The 15,240-nt window shown below is 39.0% G+C and overlaps 1 protein-coding gene across 3 annotated transcripts in view; it reads left to right on the top strand.

Annotated features, from left to right (window-relative positions):
- RAB3GAP2 (RAB3 GTPase activating non-catalytic protein subunit 2) overlaps positions 1-15,240 on the top strand; it is a 106,565-nt gene that overhangs the window by 76,786 nt on the left and 14,539 nt on the right. For 2 of the 3 annotated variants that reach the window (XM_004439668.3, XM_087424366.1), the window contains 6 exons: positions 6,167-6,272; positions 6,906-7,066; positions 8,128-8,356; positions 10,697-10,870; positions 10,967-11,073; positions 13,803-13,869. In XM_004439668.3, coding sequence (XP_004439725.1) covers positions 6,167-6,272; positions 6,906-7,066; positions 8,128-8,356; positions 10,697-10,870; positions 10,967-11,073; positions 13,803-13,869 — 844 coding nt within the window. The remainder of the gene's footprint in view (positions 1-6,166; positions 6,273-6,905; positions 7,067-8,127; positions 8,357-10,696; positions 10,871-10,966; positions 11,074-13,802; positions 13,870-15,240) is intronic. The other variant, XM_087424365.1, reaches the window with a different exon arrangement.

The raw sequence follows: 15,240 nt of genomic DNA, 5'->3' as shown, positions 1-15,240 counted from the left end.
GATAAATTATGGTCTATCCATGTAATAGAATGAACTACTGGTACACAAAATAACATAAAGGAATCTCAAAAGCACTGTACTAGGTGAAAAGACCCCAAAACAAAAGACTACCTACTGTACGATTTCAGTTATATGAAATAGTAGAATAAGCAAAAATATAGTGACAAAGGAGCTGAACATTTGCCAGGGGATGAGGGTGGGGGTTGGAGACTGACCACAAAGAGGCACAAGTGAACTCTTGATGGAGATGCACTTTATCGTGTTTATGGTGTTGTTTACCCAACTTAAAATGAGGAAATTTTATTGTAAATATATACATTCTACTATAATAAAGTCATATGTATTATATGGGAAATTTCCCTACTTGAAACCCATAGGGCTGTGATCTGTAAGTATATTATGTGCTATAAAATTTATAAAATGGGTTATAATTTTACATTAAATTATTTTTTTAAAAATCATCTAACTCAGAGACTGTATCTCACACATTCCAAATGATTGGTCTCTTTTCCTTTGCTTTTCCCAGATGAATGTTTTATGGCTAGATTTCTTTCTTTAAATATTATATCAGCACCTAAATGCTTTTAAGCAATCATTTAATTATAAAAAATCCTCTCATGAGTACAGAGTAATAGGTAAGAAGGCATCATCACTTAAAGCATGTAATTAATAGTTATGAATGGGAAGGGAAGGGAGAACTTCTCTAAAAAAAAAAAATGCAAAGCCCAAGAATTAAAAGAATGTACAATAAGACCAGCTTTTAAAAAAGCCTGCTTGGTCATTGTGGTCACAGCAATCAGAGGAAAGGGCAGCCCACACTCAGGTCTTCACTAAGCCCTCTGGCCCTGGGAACATAGGTGCAGGGGTCCTGTGCACCATGCAGTAAGTGTGCATTCTGCTGGCATCTTGCTCGTTCCCAAAGCAGTTAGTGCCAGTGTCAAAATAGACCAATGACATCTTCCTGAGTTATTAAATTTCAAATAGCTTTTAAAGAGAATAAACTTCTGTTGTATTATATTAAAAGAGTGAACAGACTTTTAGATGTAAAAATCATAAATAAAAAGTGATGTCTTTCAGCAAAATATATTATTAGTGTTATAAAGACAATCTATTTGAAATGCTAATAACTCTTCCTATTCTTTTCAGATTATTTTCTGAAAATTTTAAATGGTAATTTTATTGGAATTATATTCATGAAGAAACTTGGTATTTATAATCTAGGTTGTATAAATTCTAGATGTACTATACCCACAGATTTTTCTCTAAAACTTATATTGGATTTAGTCACTATTTTTCTCTATTAGTGTAATTCACAGGTGACAGCTGATAGATTTTCACAGCATTTAAAACTTTATAATTATCCTCAGTGGAATTTTATCAAGTTTTAGATTCTGTACCCTAAGGCAAACTCTAGTTTTCAGGAAAGACTAGACAATAAGGCTCGTCCAAAAGACTGACAAAATAGGTTTTTTAAAAATGTAGACACGCAAGGCTAACAGATGGCTTCCTCACGTTCTCTCTGCCAGCATTTCCACTTGAGTGAAGGATTGAAACATTTAGGATGTCAGTGTTATAGGAGGATACTTTGCAAAAGTTAACGTTCATTAGGTGTTAGAAACATCAACCAAGGACTTGTGGGATTTTCTGTTTCATTCTTAGGTACAAGTTTTAACAAGTCTTAGTTACTGCCTGACTTAGAACAGAGAAATTAACTAAATTTCCTCTCCAGATTTCTATTAATCAAAATCTGTTATTCAAATTTCATCTCGTAGTATGTCAATATGTGACATTTACATGTGAAATAACATAATTCACATTTATAATATGTGAATCTATAATATGAATGTTCGCATTCTGAATAATATAGTGTGACATTATTTGCTATGATGTTTTGAATTTTGTATTTACTAGTTAAGAAATAGTTACCTTCTATATGTTATCTTTTCCTGTTGTGTATGGCCATGTGTATGTTTCTATGTGGTAGCTTAATTTATCTCTGTATTTTCTTCTTTCACCTTAATTTTTTCTATAGTTTAAAAAAATCTTTCTGTTGCCTGTAAGTGATTCTAAAATTGTATCGTTGTGTTCTGATGGCTCCCATGGCATCCTCTATTTTACGGTGACCTTCTAGTACAAACAAAAGCTTAATTGATTGGAATTTTTAAAGTTTATTAAAAAAAAAAATGGGGCTGGCCCCCTGGCCAAGTGGTTTAAGTTCTGCGTGTTCCACTTTGGCAGCCCGGTTTCACAGGTTCGGATCCCGGGCGCGGACTTGCTCCACTCATCAGCGACGCTGTGGAGGCGTCCCATGTACAAAGTAGAGGAAGATAGGCACAGATGTTAGCTCAGGGCTGATCTTCTTCAAGCACAAAAAAAGAAAAAGAGGAAGATTGCCAATGGATGTTAGCTCAGGGCGAATCTTCCTCAGCAAAAAAAAAAAGAAAGAAAGAAAAACACACTCTGGGTTATAAGCAAAGATTACCTGATTGGATGAGAGATAGAGAAGGGCCAGCCTAGGAAGAGACAGGGAAGGGGAGTTAGGCAGAGGAACAGGTTTTTTTGTTTGTTTCAGAATTTGCTAAAGGTGGTGATGGACAGGGGGAGTGATTAGTTGGAGAGAAAAGTAGAAGAGCTCATAGTACGAAGAGAGGTCCAGGGCATGACATTTAATTTGTCTAAATATGATTTAGTGTAAAATAAGCCTTTGGGTTGGCAGTCTTTATGAGCACTTGAAATTTTGTTGCTGGCAGGGACATGAATCAAGCTTTGAGAGACGCTAAACCTATCAGTGTGTTTATAAACCTGGTGTACTCTTAAAATAAGCCCTGGTCCGCAGAAGCAGACACACAGGTCAATGAAACAGAATTGAAAGCCAGAAATAAAACCACACATCCTATGGACAGCTAATCTTCGACAAAGTAGCTAAGAACCTACAATGGAGAAAGCAGTCTCTTCAATGAATGGTGTTGGGAAAACTCGGCAGCCACATGCAAAAGAATGAAGGTAGACCATCTTCTTTCACCATACACAAAAATTAACTCAAAATGGATCAAAGACTTGAAGGTAACATGTGAAACCATAGAACTCTTAGAAGAAAATATAGGCAGTACACTCTTTGACATCGATCTTAGAAGGATCTTTATGAATACCATGTCTACTCCGGCAAGGGAAACAAAAGAAAAAATAAACAAATGGGACTACATCAGACTAAAGAGCTTCTGCAAGGCAAAGGAAACCATGAACAAAACAAAAAGACAACCCACCAACTGGGAGAAAATATTTGCAAATCACATATCCAACAAGGAGTTAATCTCCAAAACATATAAAGAACTCATACAACTCAATAACAAAAAAAAACAACCAACCTGATCAAAAAATGGGCAGAGGATATGAACAGACATTTTTCCAAAGAAGATCTACAGATGGCCAACAGGCACATAAAAAGATGTTCAGCATCGCTAATCATCAGGGAAATGCAAATGAAAACTACAATGAGATATCACCTTACACCTGTTAGAATGGCTATAATTACCAAGACAAAAAAGGACAAATGTAGGAGAGGTTGTGGAGAAAAGGGCACCCTCGTACACTGCTGGTGGGAATGCAAACTGGTGCAGCCACTCTGGAAAACAGTATGGAGATTTCTCAAAAAATTAAAAATAGAAATACCATAGGACCAAGCTATCCCGCTACTGGATATATATCCAAAGAACTTGAAATCAACAATTCAAAGAGTCTTATGCCCCGCTATGTTCATTGCAGCGTTATTCACAATAGCCAAGATGTGGAAGCAACCCAAGTGCCCATTGACTGATGAATGGATAAATATGTGGCATATATATACAGTAGAATACTACTCAACCATAAAAAAAGACAAAATCGTCCCATTTGCAACAAAATGGGTGGAACTTGAGGGTATTATGTTAAGCAAAATAAGCCAGACAGAGAAAGACAAACACAGTGTCATTTCACTCATGTGGAAGATAAACAAATACATGGACAAAGAGAACAGGTTAGTGGTTGCCAGAGGGGAACGGCGTTGTGGAGTGGCCATAAGGGGTAAAGGGGCACTGACAAATAATAACGTACAACTGAAATTTCACAATGTTATCAACTATTATGACCGCCATAAAATTAAAAAAATAATAAGCCCTGGTCATACATTTTGTGCCTAAAATTAATCAGAGTGAGTCTAATGGCAAGAGTGAATCTAAAAGATTAGTTCTCCCATTCCCCCCTCATTGTCTTTTGATTTGCTTCACAGCATATGTGCACAGAAAACACTGAGACGGTAATTTCCAATTGATGACAGAATGTCTTTGTTGCCTATATAGGCAACCAGGGTTTTTTTAGCCTGCCCTAGTGGTTATAAGCAGCAGTGTTCTATGAGGTTAAGAGAAGTCTCGAAGAGAGGGCATAACTTTAGTAAATGGATAAAGTCAGTCAAAATTTGTGGACTACACAGGATGTTGTGTGGCAAGTGGAATAAACATGGGATCATATGATCCCATTTTTGTAAAACAGTGACTCCCCACTCCCCATCTCCCCTCCAGAATACTCTTTTATCTACACTTATAAAGCTGTTAGTGCCATTACTTGGCACATGGTAAGCTCTTTATAACTGTTAGCATTTATTGTTGTTACCATTATCATTGTTTTATGAATATGAGAGAAAATATGAAAGGACGTTTGGTTGTAAAAAATAAAAAGGTTTCTGGATAGGATGAGGTAGAAAGGGGGCTGACAAGGGGAGAGACATGGCAGGGTTAAACAAAAAAGAGAGAAAAGTTAAAAAGAGGGAGAAGTAGACTTCACTTTAAAAAGTGTGTGTCTATTTATATTTGTAATTATTTACATATATAAATTTATATGTACCTGTACACACATATATACATGGGTGTACACATGTATTTTGAGAGAGAAGAGAAAAGGTGTGTTAGAATCAGGCAGGTCTCGGTTCAGACTTTAGTTCTAACTCATTAACTGTGTGGTGCTGGGTGAGTTATTTTTCCTTTTCATTATTTGTAAAATCTGCATAATCGTCCCCACCACAAGAAGTTGTTAGGATCGAATGAGGTGATACGCATGTCAAGTACTTATCGTAGCTCCTGGCCTGTAGGTCCTTCTCATAAGTTAATTTCCTTCACACACTTCCACTTCCTACTCTTCTGCATTTTTGAAAATTATTTGTATTAATACATTTAAACCGATAGTCAGCCTTTTATTTTAGAGCTTTTTATCACTGAAGGTGCTGCAGAATTATAAACGATCAACGTCTGTCGCAGACACCAGTACTTACAGCTGTGACACATGCCATTAAATTTTTCATTATCCCAAAGTTATCTGTGTACAAATTATATAAATCTTAAAATGTTTCAAATTGAAGTAGATATACTGGTTTATAGGCGTCAAAAGTCACTTATGGTGACTTAAGTGTTTTTGTTTAAAATCTGTTTCTCATGACTTGTTAGTGATTTAAAATTTAGAGTTTGATAGTTTTACGTACTTGTTCCCCACTGCCAAGTCCGCAGTGCCTTTGTACAGCCAAGGTAAGGGCAAGGTCCACAGCTCCAGATCCTCCCTCTCTCCTCCAGTCAAAACCCACAGCTGAAGGCCGGCCCTGTGGCTCAGCGGTTAGGTGCGCGCGCTGCGCTGCTGGCGGGCCGGGTTCCGAACCCGGGCGCGCACCGACGCACCGTTTCTCCAGCCATGCTGAGGCCACGTCGCACATACAGCAACTAGAGGGATGTGCACCTATGACATACAACTATCTACTGGGGCTTTGGGGGGAAAATAAATAAATAAAATCTTTAAAAAAAAACCTACAGCTGAGTGGTCCCTCACCGATCTACAGTGAATCCATGCTAACGTAGTGGTGCCCTTAATGGTGATATGCTCCTAATGAAGGCTAGACTGGAAGGCGGTGCTTAACCCAAAGAAGAGAGGGAAATGTGGAATTTAGATGCCTGGCAGATGATGAAGAATCTCTTAGGTAGACAAGGTACCCTGTTCTGTCCCTCACGTTACCTGACATAACAAGTAACCACTTATTTCCCAACCTGAAAGACTGAATCACTCATACACACATGTGCTCTCTAGAAAAGTGCAAGATTTTGTCTACTTGAAATATTTTTTTAGACTGAAAGAGATTTAAATTTGGTTTCAGTCTCTGCTCCTGAGTGTTTGGCTATCTAAGGAAAAAGATATTTTGGATAAACCGCAGTCTGTCTGCTGTCTTCATACAATGCTGTCCCTCCTGAGCAAGATGAAAGGTAAAGTGCTGGTGGATGTTGTGGGTCAGCCTTCTCAGGAATGTGGGCTGCTGCTCTCGGAAACAAAGTCTAGAGTTAGAAATACCACGGAAGCGGGGAGGGAGGATCATTTCTCCTAGCAGAAGGAGACTACAGTGTATAAAACTTTTCACTAGAGGGATTCTTTCATGTGTTAATAGAAAGCTCTTAATGCATTTGAAGTATACTTTATTAAAATTAAATTTGTATTTTATGTCATCAAAAATCATGTGCTGTGAACAATGAATGCATTTTCTTAACTCAGGTAAGAATGGGCTTTGATGGAGGTAATATTTTTCTTACTATTTTTGGCACGATTTGAACACTAATCTATCATATGGAAACATTCAGTAGTAGTTTTCAGCAATGATGAAAATATTCCAAACAGGGATTTAAAGTTGATTCAGAAGCAAGATGACTAACACAGCACAAATAATGGAATAGACATGTTCTGAGTAAAATAGATCATAGATTTACTTTCCAATTCATTCAGAAGTATACAGATAACGTCAGTGGGGAATTTAGTTTTAACATTATGTTTAATGTGAAAGATTGAACCAAAAAAAACACAACAAACGAAGAGTTTCTCCTTTAACCTCTCCCGTCTGCCTGTAGTGGCCATCGATGAGACCTGGGATTCCCAGTCTGTGTCCCCTTGGTGGCAGCAGATGCGCACAGCTTGCATCCAGTCTGAGAACAACGGGGCTGCTCTCTTGTCCGCACACGTTGGGCATTCCGTTGCCGCGCAGATATCCAACAACATGACAGAGAAAAAAGTAAGCGGGCAAAGGGGCAACTTTCATCGGGATCTTTCCAGGAGGCTAAGGGGCTGCTTTTCCCTTTCTGGGGCTACGTTGCCCTCGGTGTTGTGGAACGTCTAGAATTTGATACGTGTGTCCAGCAGGTTCTTATTTGTCTTTTCGGGGGTGAGGGGTGCTGTCCTTAATGTGCTTATTCAGATGACACGCAGACTTGAATTTAGCAGTCGCCACATGGCGTAAGGAAAAGTGCTGGAGTTGGAGTGCAGAGATCTGCTGTCCGCCAATAGCTGCTGCTTTGTAGTGAGTCCCTTAAAATGAGTGCCCGTTTCCTCATGCAGAAGAGGTCAGGGTTAGACTGACCTCACGTTCCTCAGGTTCCTTCTAGCTCTGAGGTTCTATGGTTGCATTTACACCTCCTTTTATCAACATAGGTTGTTTTTGGCATGTAGCATTGAATAACTCAAATGAAAGTTTCCTATTGACCTTTTGCTTTGTGGTTTTTCCTCATCTCTTGAAGACTCAAATTTATTTAAAAAAAAAAAAAGACTAACATCCCTTATGTCTTGTGGTGAGTCAAATTATTTTTCCTAGGCGATGTTCATTAAATTGGATGAGACCCTTAAATAGATCTGTAGAAATTCACTCAGCATTGTCAGTCTCAGTTTACAGGCTAAATTTAATATTCCTAGCTTAAGATGTTTATAATAATGGAGAGAGAAGAAATTTGAGAGACACATTTTATGTTAGCGAGTGAATTCTGAAGAGATATCCATATCCTGATACAGATAGAAAGAGCTGTGGCCCTGAAAACTTCTGAAGTGTCCATTGGTTGAATTGGATGTAATACTGCAGGCCCTTTGTGAACATCTGAACTCCTTCATCATTGCCCCTAAGTCCTCAGTCTACTCCTCGCCCTTAGGTTTCACCCAGCCAGGCAGTAATATTTGTGCAACAGCATCCCTGTGTTTCTTTGTCATGTATCCTAACTGTCCATCAGCATTCAAGTTAAAAGCTTATTCAGGTTAATGTTGATTCAGAATCTTTGCCAGAGTTAACACCGGTGCATTTTCTGTTAGTTTTCCCAAACAGCACTGGGTCCTGATTCGGAGGCCCTCACTGACTCCTGGGAGGCCCTTTCTCTCGACACTGAATACTGGAAACTCCTGCTGAAACAACTGGAGGATTGTCTCATACTTCAGACTCTGCTTCATAGCAGAGTGAACACGCGAACCTCCAGCATGTCGTCACTGCAGGCTGAGCCACTCCCCAGGCTTTCTGTTAAAAAGTTATTGGAAGGAGGGAAAGGTAACCTGAAGTTTATTTGAGCATTTGTATCTGTATATCTATATTTTTACAATATGGGCTTTTTTTTTAATAGAAATGACTGAAAGAATAAGGAAAGAGAAATACACTCAGATTTTAAAAATAAATAAAAGACCCGCCACATACTTCTCAGTTGATCTTCTCAGAGTCTGATCCTATCAGTTCCCTGCTCAGGAACCCCCAGCTACTTCCCCTTGCCTTAGAGAATCAGCAGCGGTTCTCAAAGAAGGGTTAGGGGACCCCAAGAGCCCTCCTTTTTCCAACTTCATGTCTGTGTGAGGCCGGATCTTCCTCATATACTTCAACCAAAACAACAGGTCACAGGAGATGGAACACAGAGGCTGATTGGAGAATCCAGGTAGAAGCTAGACATTAAAGAGATTTGCAAAAGTGTGGTGCACTCTTCTCACTAAATATCTTTTTTTTTGCTTTGGGAAATATAGTTAGTTTCATAATATATTAACATGTAATGGGTTATTATTTTTATTTCAAAATAAAGTAATAATTTTTAAATTTCTCAGTTTTAATTTCTAATACCATACATATTGGTAAATGTAACCCATAAGCTAAAGTTCTTTGCAGTTGTCAGTAATTCTTAACAGTTTAAAGGACTAAGACTGAGACTAAGAAGTTCAAGGACTGCTGGAACAAAGTATGAACTCTTAAGCCTTCTCTCCAAGAACTTGGTTTTTTTTTTGGTGAAGAAGAGTGGCCCTGAGCTAACATTTGTTGCCAATCTTCCTCTTTTTGCTTGAGGAAGATTAGCCCTGAGTTAACATCTGTGCCCGTCTTCCTCTATTTTGTGTGTGGGACGCCACCACAACATGGCTTGATGAGTGGTGTGTAAGTTCTCACCTGGGATCCAAACCCACAAACCCCGGGCTGCCAAAGCGGAGCACATGAACTTAACCACTAGGCCACGGGCCCAGTGGTTTGACTTTGAATCTGAGCCATTTTTCCATTTCTTGCTTGCTTGTTGTTAGATTTGGGTTCAAATGCAACATCTGTGTGATTCCCCATCTCTGGGTCTGAGCCTGCCGTCTTCCCTTTCCCCGCCTCTCCCACTCAGATTCTATATCTTACTCATCGTTCAGGGCCCAGCTCAAATGCTGCCTCCTCCAGGAAACCTCTCATGATCCACTAACTGCAGATTTTCTCTTCTTCCTCCTAATTCCACAGAACTTTATACCTCTTTTCTGATGCATCACTTTCTCCTGTCCTGGAGTCATGGGGTTCCTGTGCTTAGATCTTGCAGGACCATAAGCATCTTAAATTTTGAATTATCTTGGCATACTCCCTCTTCTTACCAGCAGCTCTCTCGGGCATTTGATACTGGAATGACTGTATTTCTGGGTTTATAAACACCCAGGTATTTATAAATTTTTATTTAGTTAGCTCATTTTCTCTTTCTCTATAAGACTTGTGAAAATTTTTTAATTGTTAACTCACTGCACTCCATGCTGCCCCCAGGTGAAAGTATAGGAAAAGTATTTTGATATTAACCTAAGCAATGTAATCAGGGGCTTGATTCTGCAGTGAGAATGATCAAATGGTTTAGAAGCCAAACATAAGAAACTAGATCCCCCAGCACACTGCTCTCATTTGTTTTCACCAATCATTGTAATTTTACTGTGAAGCATTCTCTTTGTGAAAAGGTTTTTATTTGAATCGAAACAGGAGGAAAGACTGAGAGGAAAAGTGTTGGTAAATTACAGAAAAATGCATAATTTGTTTTAGGTAGTAAACAGGACTCTTCATCTTGAATGTTTTTCAGTTTGCATTTATAATTTTTGGACTATATTGGTGACCGGAACATGGTACAGTATCATGTCGTTTGATTAGCTATGCTATGGCTAAATTTTGGCCGTAAATGTTCCATAGAGGCAAGTTAGTTGACTATTAAAAGTAATAGATTGCCCTAAGAAGTCTAGATAAGTATCATGCTAATCAGTCTGTTTTCACTGATATTTAAGTGAAAGTGTGTTAAAGATGTATTCATCCCTTCATCTTTGTCAGGTAAAGTATATTTTGAATTTGTGAACGTAGAAGGTATGTGGTACATAGACATGTGTATGTGTATGTGTTTATAGTTATCTAATACTTTACGAGAGTATAAAAATACCAGAATCCCACTTGCCCTCACACGCTGAGTGGCAGGTAATAACACTGCTGTAAGTCTCCTGGCTGTGGGGGATCACTTTCGGGCTTAAAACTGAGTGTGGTGCTTAGTTCTCTGCATAAGGAGACGCGGATCATGCACTGTATTGGCTCCTTTGGCAAACACTGCAAATCGTCATTTTCTTTCTTGTCTCCACACTGTAGGTGGCATTGCAGACACAGTAGCCAAGTGGATATTTAAACAGGATTTCAGCCCTGAAGTATTAAAACTGGCTAATAAAGAAAGAGATACAGAAAACCCAGATGAACCCAAAGAAGGTATTAACAGAGGTTTATTTGAGGTGTCAGAGGTAGAGATGGACTTGGGAGCCATTCCAGGTAATACATAACTGCGGGGAAATATGAAATCCAGAGGGGAGATGCAGCTGTTTTCATGAAGGAAAGAATAAAACCTTGCTCTCTTCTGACTTTCAGACTTGCTGCATTTGGCCTACAAGCAGTTTCCGTGCAGCCTGGAGCTGGACGTGCTGCACACACACTGCTGTTGGGAGTACGTTGTTCAGTGGAATAAAGACCCAGAGGTGAGGTTCTCGTGACCTCTTTCGTGTTAATTCTGTCTCTGCTCATGCTATACATATGTGAGACAGTTTCATTAAATAACTTATTGTAAACACCAGGTTTTTCCCCTTTGGGATGTCTAGGAGCTGTGCTAGGCCTCTTTCATACATTTTCTCTTATAATCCTCAGTAAACCTATGAAGGTGGGTGTTGTCACTGTCCCCACTCTACAGAAGAGAAGACGAGGGCTGTCCTTGCCTCAGGACACACGGCTGCATCAGTCGTTGGGCCAGGATTTCAGTGTAGGTGTCTATATGTAATCCAGTGTGTTTTGCCCTACTCCTAGTTGGGTTATGATAAGTGTATTTTTTATTTCCTTTTGAGTTCCTGTATGAGATAGCACCTACCACCAGAAAATTGGTAATATTCTAGTCATCATGATAAAAGCCAGAGGAAGGATCCTGACGCCAACCTATGTCTGATTGCTGAGACAGGTCTGTTTTGGTTCATCACTTCTCTTAACGTTTGTCTCCAGAGAAAAATCAAGAAAGCCATACTGTGTGCAGGGCTGACTCTAGTCCAGGGTTAGCGTCGTTGCCCTCTCACCTCTGGGTGGACATCATTTTCTTCCACTTCACGCTCTCTCCCAGGGCACTCACTGGCTAGAAGCTGTGCAGGGAGAAGGCCAGCCTGCGGGCAGGAGAACTGGATTTGGATCCCAGATGAATTTCTGACACAAACATCTGGGTTTGGGCCAGTCACTGAATCTCTGAACCTATTTTTTTCTCTCTCCACCCCTTTTTAATGAAGGTGCCAATCCTTCAGGATTGACACCAGGATCAAATAAGATGTAAAAACATACGATGGGGGCCGGCTCCGTGGCTTAGTGGTTAAGTGTGCGCGCTCTGATGCTGGCGGCCCGGGTTCGGATCCCGGGAGCGCCCCGAGGCACCACTTCTCCATCCAACGTGAGGCCGAGTCCCACGTACAGCAACTAGAAGGATGTGAACCTATGACATGCAACTATCTACTGGGGCTTTGGGGGTAAAAAACTGAATAAATAAAATCTTAAAAAAAAAAAAAAAAAAACATACGATGGATATTCCTCTTTGCCAGTAAGTCCTTCACATAGGCCTCCCTAGTCAGTGCCCTGGTAAATCATGCCTCTCAAATCAAAATTCTTTCCTTTATTGACCTTATACCCTCTTGAAGAAAAATCTCACTGGTGAACTAGTTCATGCTAATATATTAATGGTAATGATACTTTTACTTCCTCCAAAAAAAAAAGTAATTACCTACATCTTAAAGGAAGACAGTAAAAAAGGAAATGCTTTAAACAAAGGAATGGTCTTTGATTAATTAAACCTTGACCAAAAAGTGACTTTAGGACAGGGTCCCCTCTTCAGTTGACTTCCCTCCAGCCTCAATGGTAGTCACATTTCCACTCTCTGCTTAAGGAGAGCCTACTTATTTTTCCTACATAAAAGACCTCTATGCATTTTTCCTACATGAAAAAAGAATATTAGGACTAGAACAAGGACATAATAATTTCTAAAATCTGAGTGAATTAATCCCAGGTTCAAGTCTAAGAAAGTGATATTTAAGGAAAAAACTCTATTTTTTACAGCATTCATTTGTAAACCAAAGGCAGTGTGCATAACAGACACAGAGCTGAGTTCAAGTCCCATTGCCGCTACTTATTGGCTGTGTGACCTGTAGGAACGTTTCTGAACCCTCTGTTCTCAATTTTCTCCATTAAAGTAAATGAGGACTATAGCTATCTCGAAGAGTTGTGCCAGGTTATAGAGAAAGTGCATGCGTAGTGCCTGGCATTTTAATTAGTGTTATCATTGTCTATTATTAAAATTGTTTACATTTAAAATAAGTGGCCATTTTTCTTGTTTGTTCTTTTTTCCTGTTAAATATTTATCTCCTTGCCCCACCCACCCCCGCCATTTTACACACACAGCTTATTAGGCTCAAAACAACTGAAGTTACCTTTGGGGAAATTCTAACACGTTACATATGTTGACAAAGGTGATGTATTTAATCTTTGCACAAAGTTATTGCAAAGATCTGGATAATTTCATCAGTTTTACATACTGTGTTTGAGTTTTAATATGTAAACTACCTTGATTAGGAAGAATTGAATTTCGGACATCCCTCTGATAGTTCATATTTCCCTTCACTGCTTTAATATTTTCTCCTTGGCACTTATCGTTAAACATACCGTACAATTTACTTAACCATATTTATTATCCAGCTCCTTCACTAGAATGTAACCTCAGTGAATTGGTGGGTAAAGGGCTTGGGTCTGTTTTGTTCATTACAGTATCCCGATGCCTCACATGGCCTGGTGCATGGTAGATGCTTAATAAATATTCGTTGAAGAATGAATGAATGAAGATATTTGCAAAGAAGGAAACCCATTGTTGTCTGTGTGAAATTCAAGTATATACTGAATTTCTATGAATTGCTATGATGTACAAACCACAGTAAATTTTGAATCCAGATGTCAGCATATATGACCTGCAGGTTTCTAGGAATCAATCATTATATAGATAATATGAATTTGAGAGAGACCATTGACATTATCTTATGAAAAATTGCTTTTTACCTAATAATTCCATGTTCTTATAACATTCTTGGGTAGCTTTATATAGAAATTTATGTAAGAATGTCTCCGTTTGTATTTGAAACACCTATTAAATGATACCTCTTTTTTTTTCTCCTTTTTCCTCCCTGTATGTAAGGAAGCACGTTTTTTTGTTAGGTCAATAGAACACTTGAAGCACATTCTTAATGCACATGTTCAGAATGGTAAGTAAACAAGTGTTAGAAACATAACTGGTTGATTCAAAAGAGGCAAGAATCTTTACATTCACATCCTGTTAATCTTTTTATTTGGCCCTACTGCCTGACACATGGCTGTGTATTGCTGTATACAAAGTGCTGGCTGTTGTAACTGCTTGGAGGAACACTCTCCAGAGGGGGGAGAGAGGGGACAGTAATTATCACCTCCGTCCTGACCCATTAGTGTCCCAAGCTGACGACTTGGGTATGAGTAAGGAGAATATTCTGCGTGAATCATTGATTTCTTCTTTAGTTCACAGGTAGATAAGGAAGGAGGGATGGGTTGCTCAGAACTGTAATTCCTGATGAAAAAGTTAGGGAGCCAAAACCTAATAATACTTTACTCTAGAAACTGCCTTCTGCTTCTTTTAGTAAATGTGGATATTCTTCATTGGCTGCCATACTGTGGGGACTGCTGATGTCTCATTGCAAGAATGTTACAGAATGTTGAAAAATTGTAAACAGTTTGTCGGTTCCATTTAATAGATAGGTGGGTTTCCCCGTAAGAAATGAGGAACTCAGCGTAGGCTAGTTAGTCGTCTTACGAAGTGGTGAGACTAGACATTGGGCTGAGTAAGAGGAGGTAGTGCCTTAATGTCTGTGTGGTAAGTTCTTCACCTTTACGACCTTCAAATTGCAGAAGTTCTAAAATGTCTCATTTTTTGGGCCGGCCCTGTGGCTTAGCGGTTAAGTGCGCGCGCTCCGCTGCTGGCGACCCAGGTTCGGATCCCGGGCCTGCACCGACGCACCGCTTCTCGGGCTGTGCTGAGGCCGCGTCCCACATACAGCAACTGGAAGGATGTGCAGCTATGACATACAACTATCTACTGGGGCTTTAAGGGGAAAAAAATAAATAAATAAAATCTTAAAATGTCTCATTTTACCTGAAGAGAACTTGAAAATTATTTTATTTATTCATCTCTTAGATCTTACCTTCTTCAAAGAAAAAAAAAAGATTTAAAGTGTCTCATTTGGAAAATATGGTCTCTAGAGTAGTCTATCCTTATTGATATAATTAAGTTACCTACTGACTTCAGGCTAGTATTTCTTCACATTAGAGCTGTGCCCATTTGTACATTGAGTAAGCTTCCTGGCTTCTTCACTCAAAAGCAGCTATGTGGTAATAATAATAGCATGTGAAGTGTTGTATTTATGCTGCCTAATTGACGACTATTTCAGAAATTTTTATCCTAAAGGTTATTGAAGGTGGAAGTATAAAACCCAGAGTTTTTGGTTGTTTTTTAAAAAAATATTTTTTGTATTTTGCTTTGTTTTTTATTACTTGTTTATATGTCACTTTATTTGATGGTTACATATGAAAAAATCAATTGGCTGACA

This window comes from Ceratotherium simum, chromosome 36 (assembly GCF_057802395.1).
Source record: "Ceratotherium simum simum isolate JZ-2026a chromosome 36, ASM5780239v1, whole genome shotgun sequence".
NCBI classification, from domain to species: Eukaryota; Metazoa; Chordata; class Mammalia; order Perissodactyla; family Rhinocerotidae; genus Ceratotherium; species Ceratotherium simum.
Note: the sequence above shows the minus strand (reverse complement) of the source record. Positions and strands in the feature narration are given on the sequence as shown.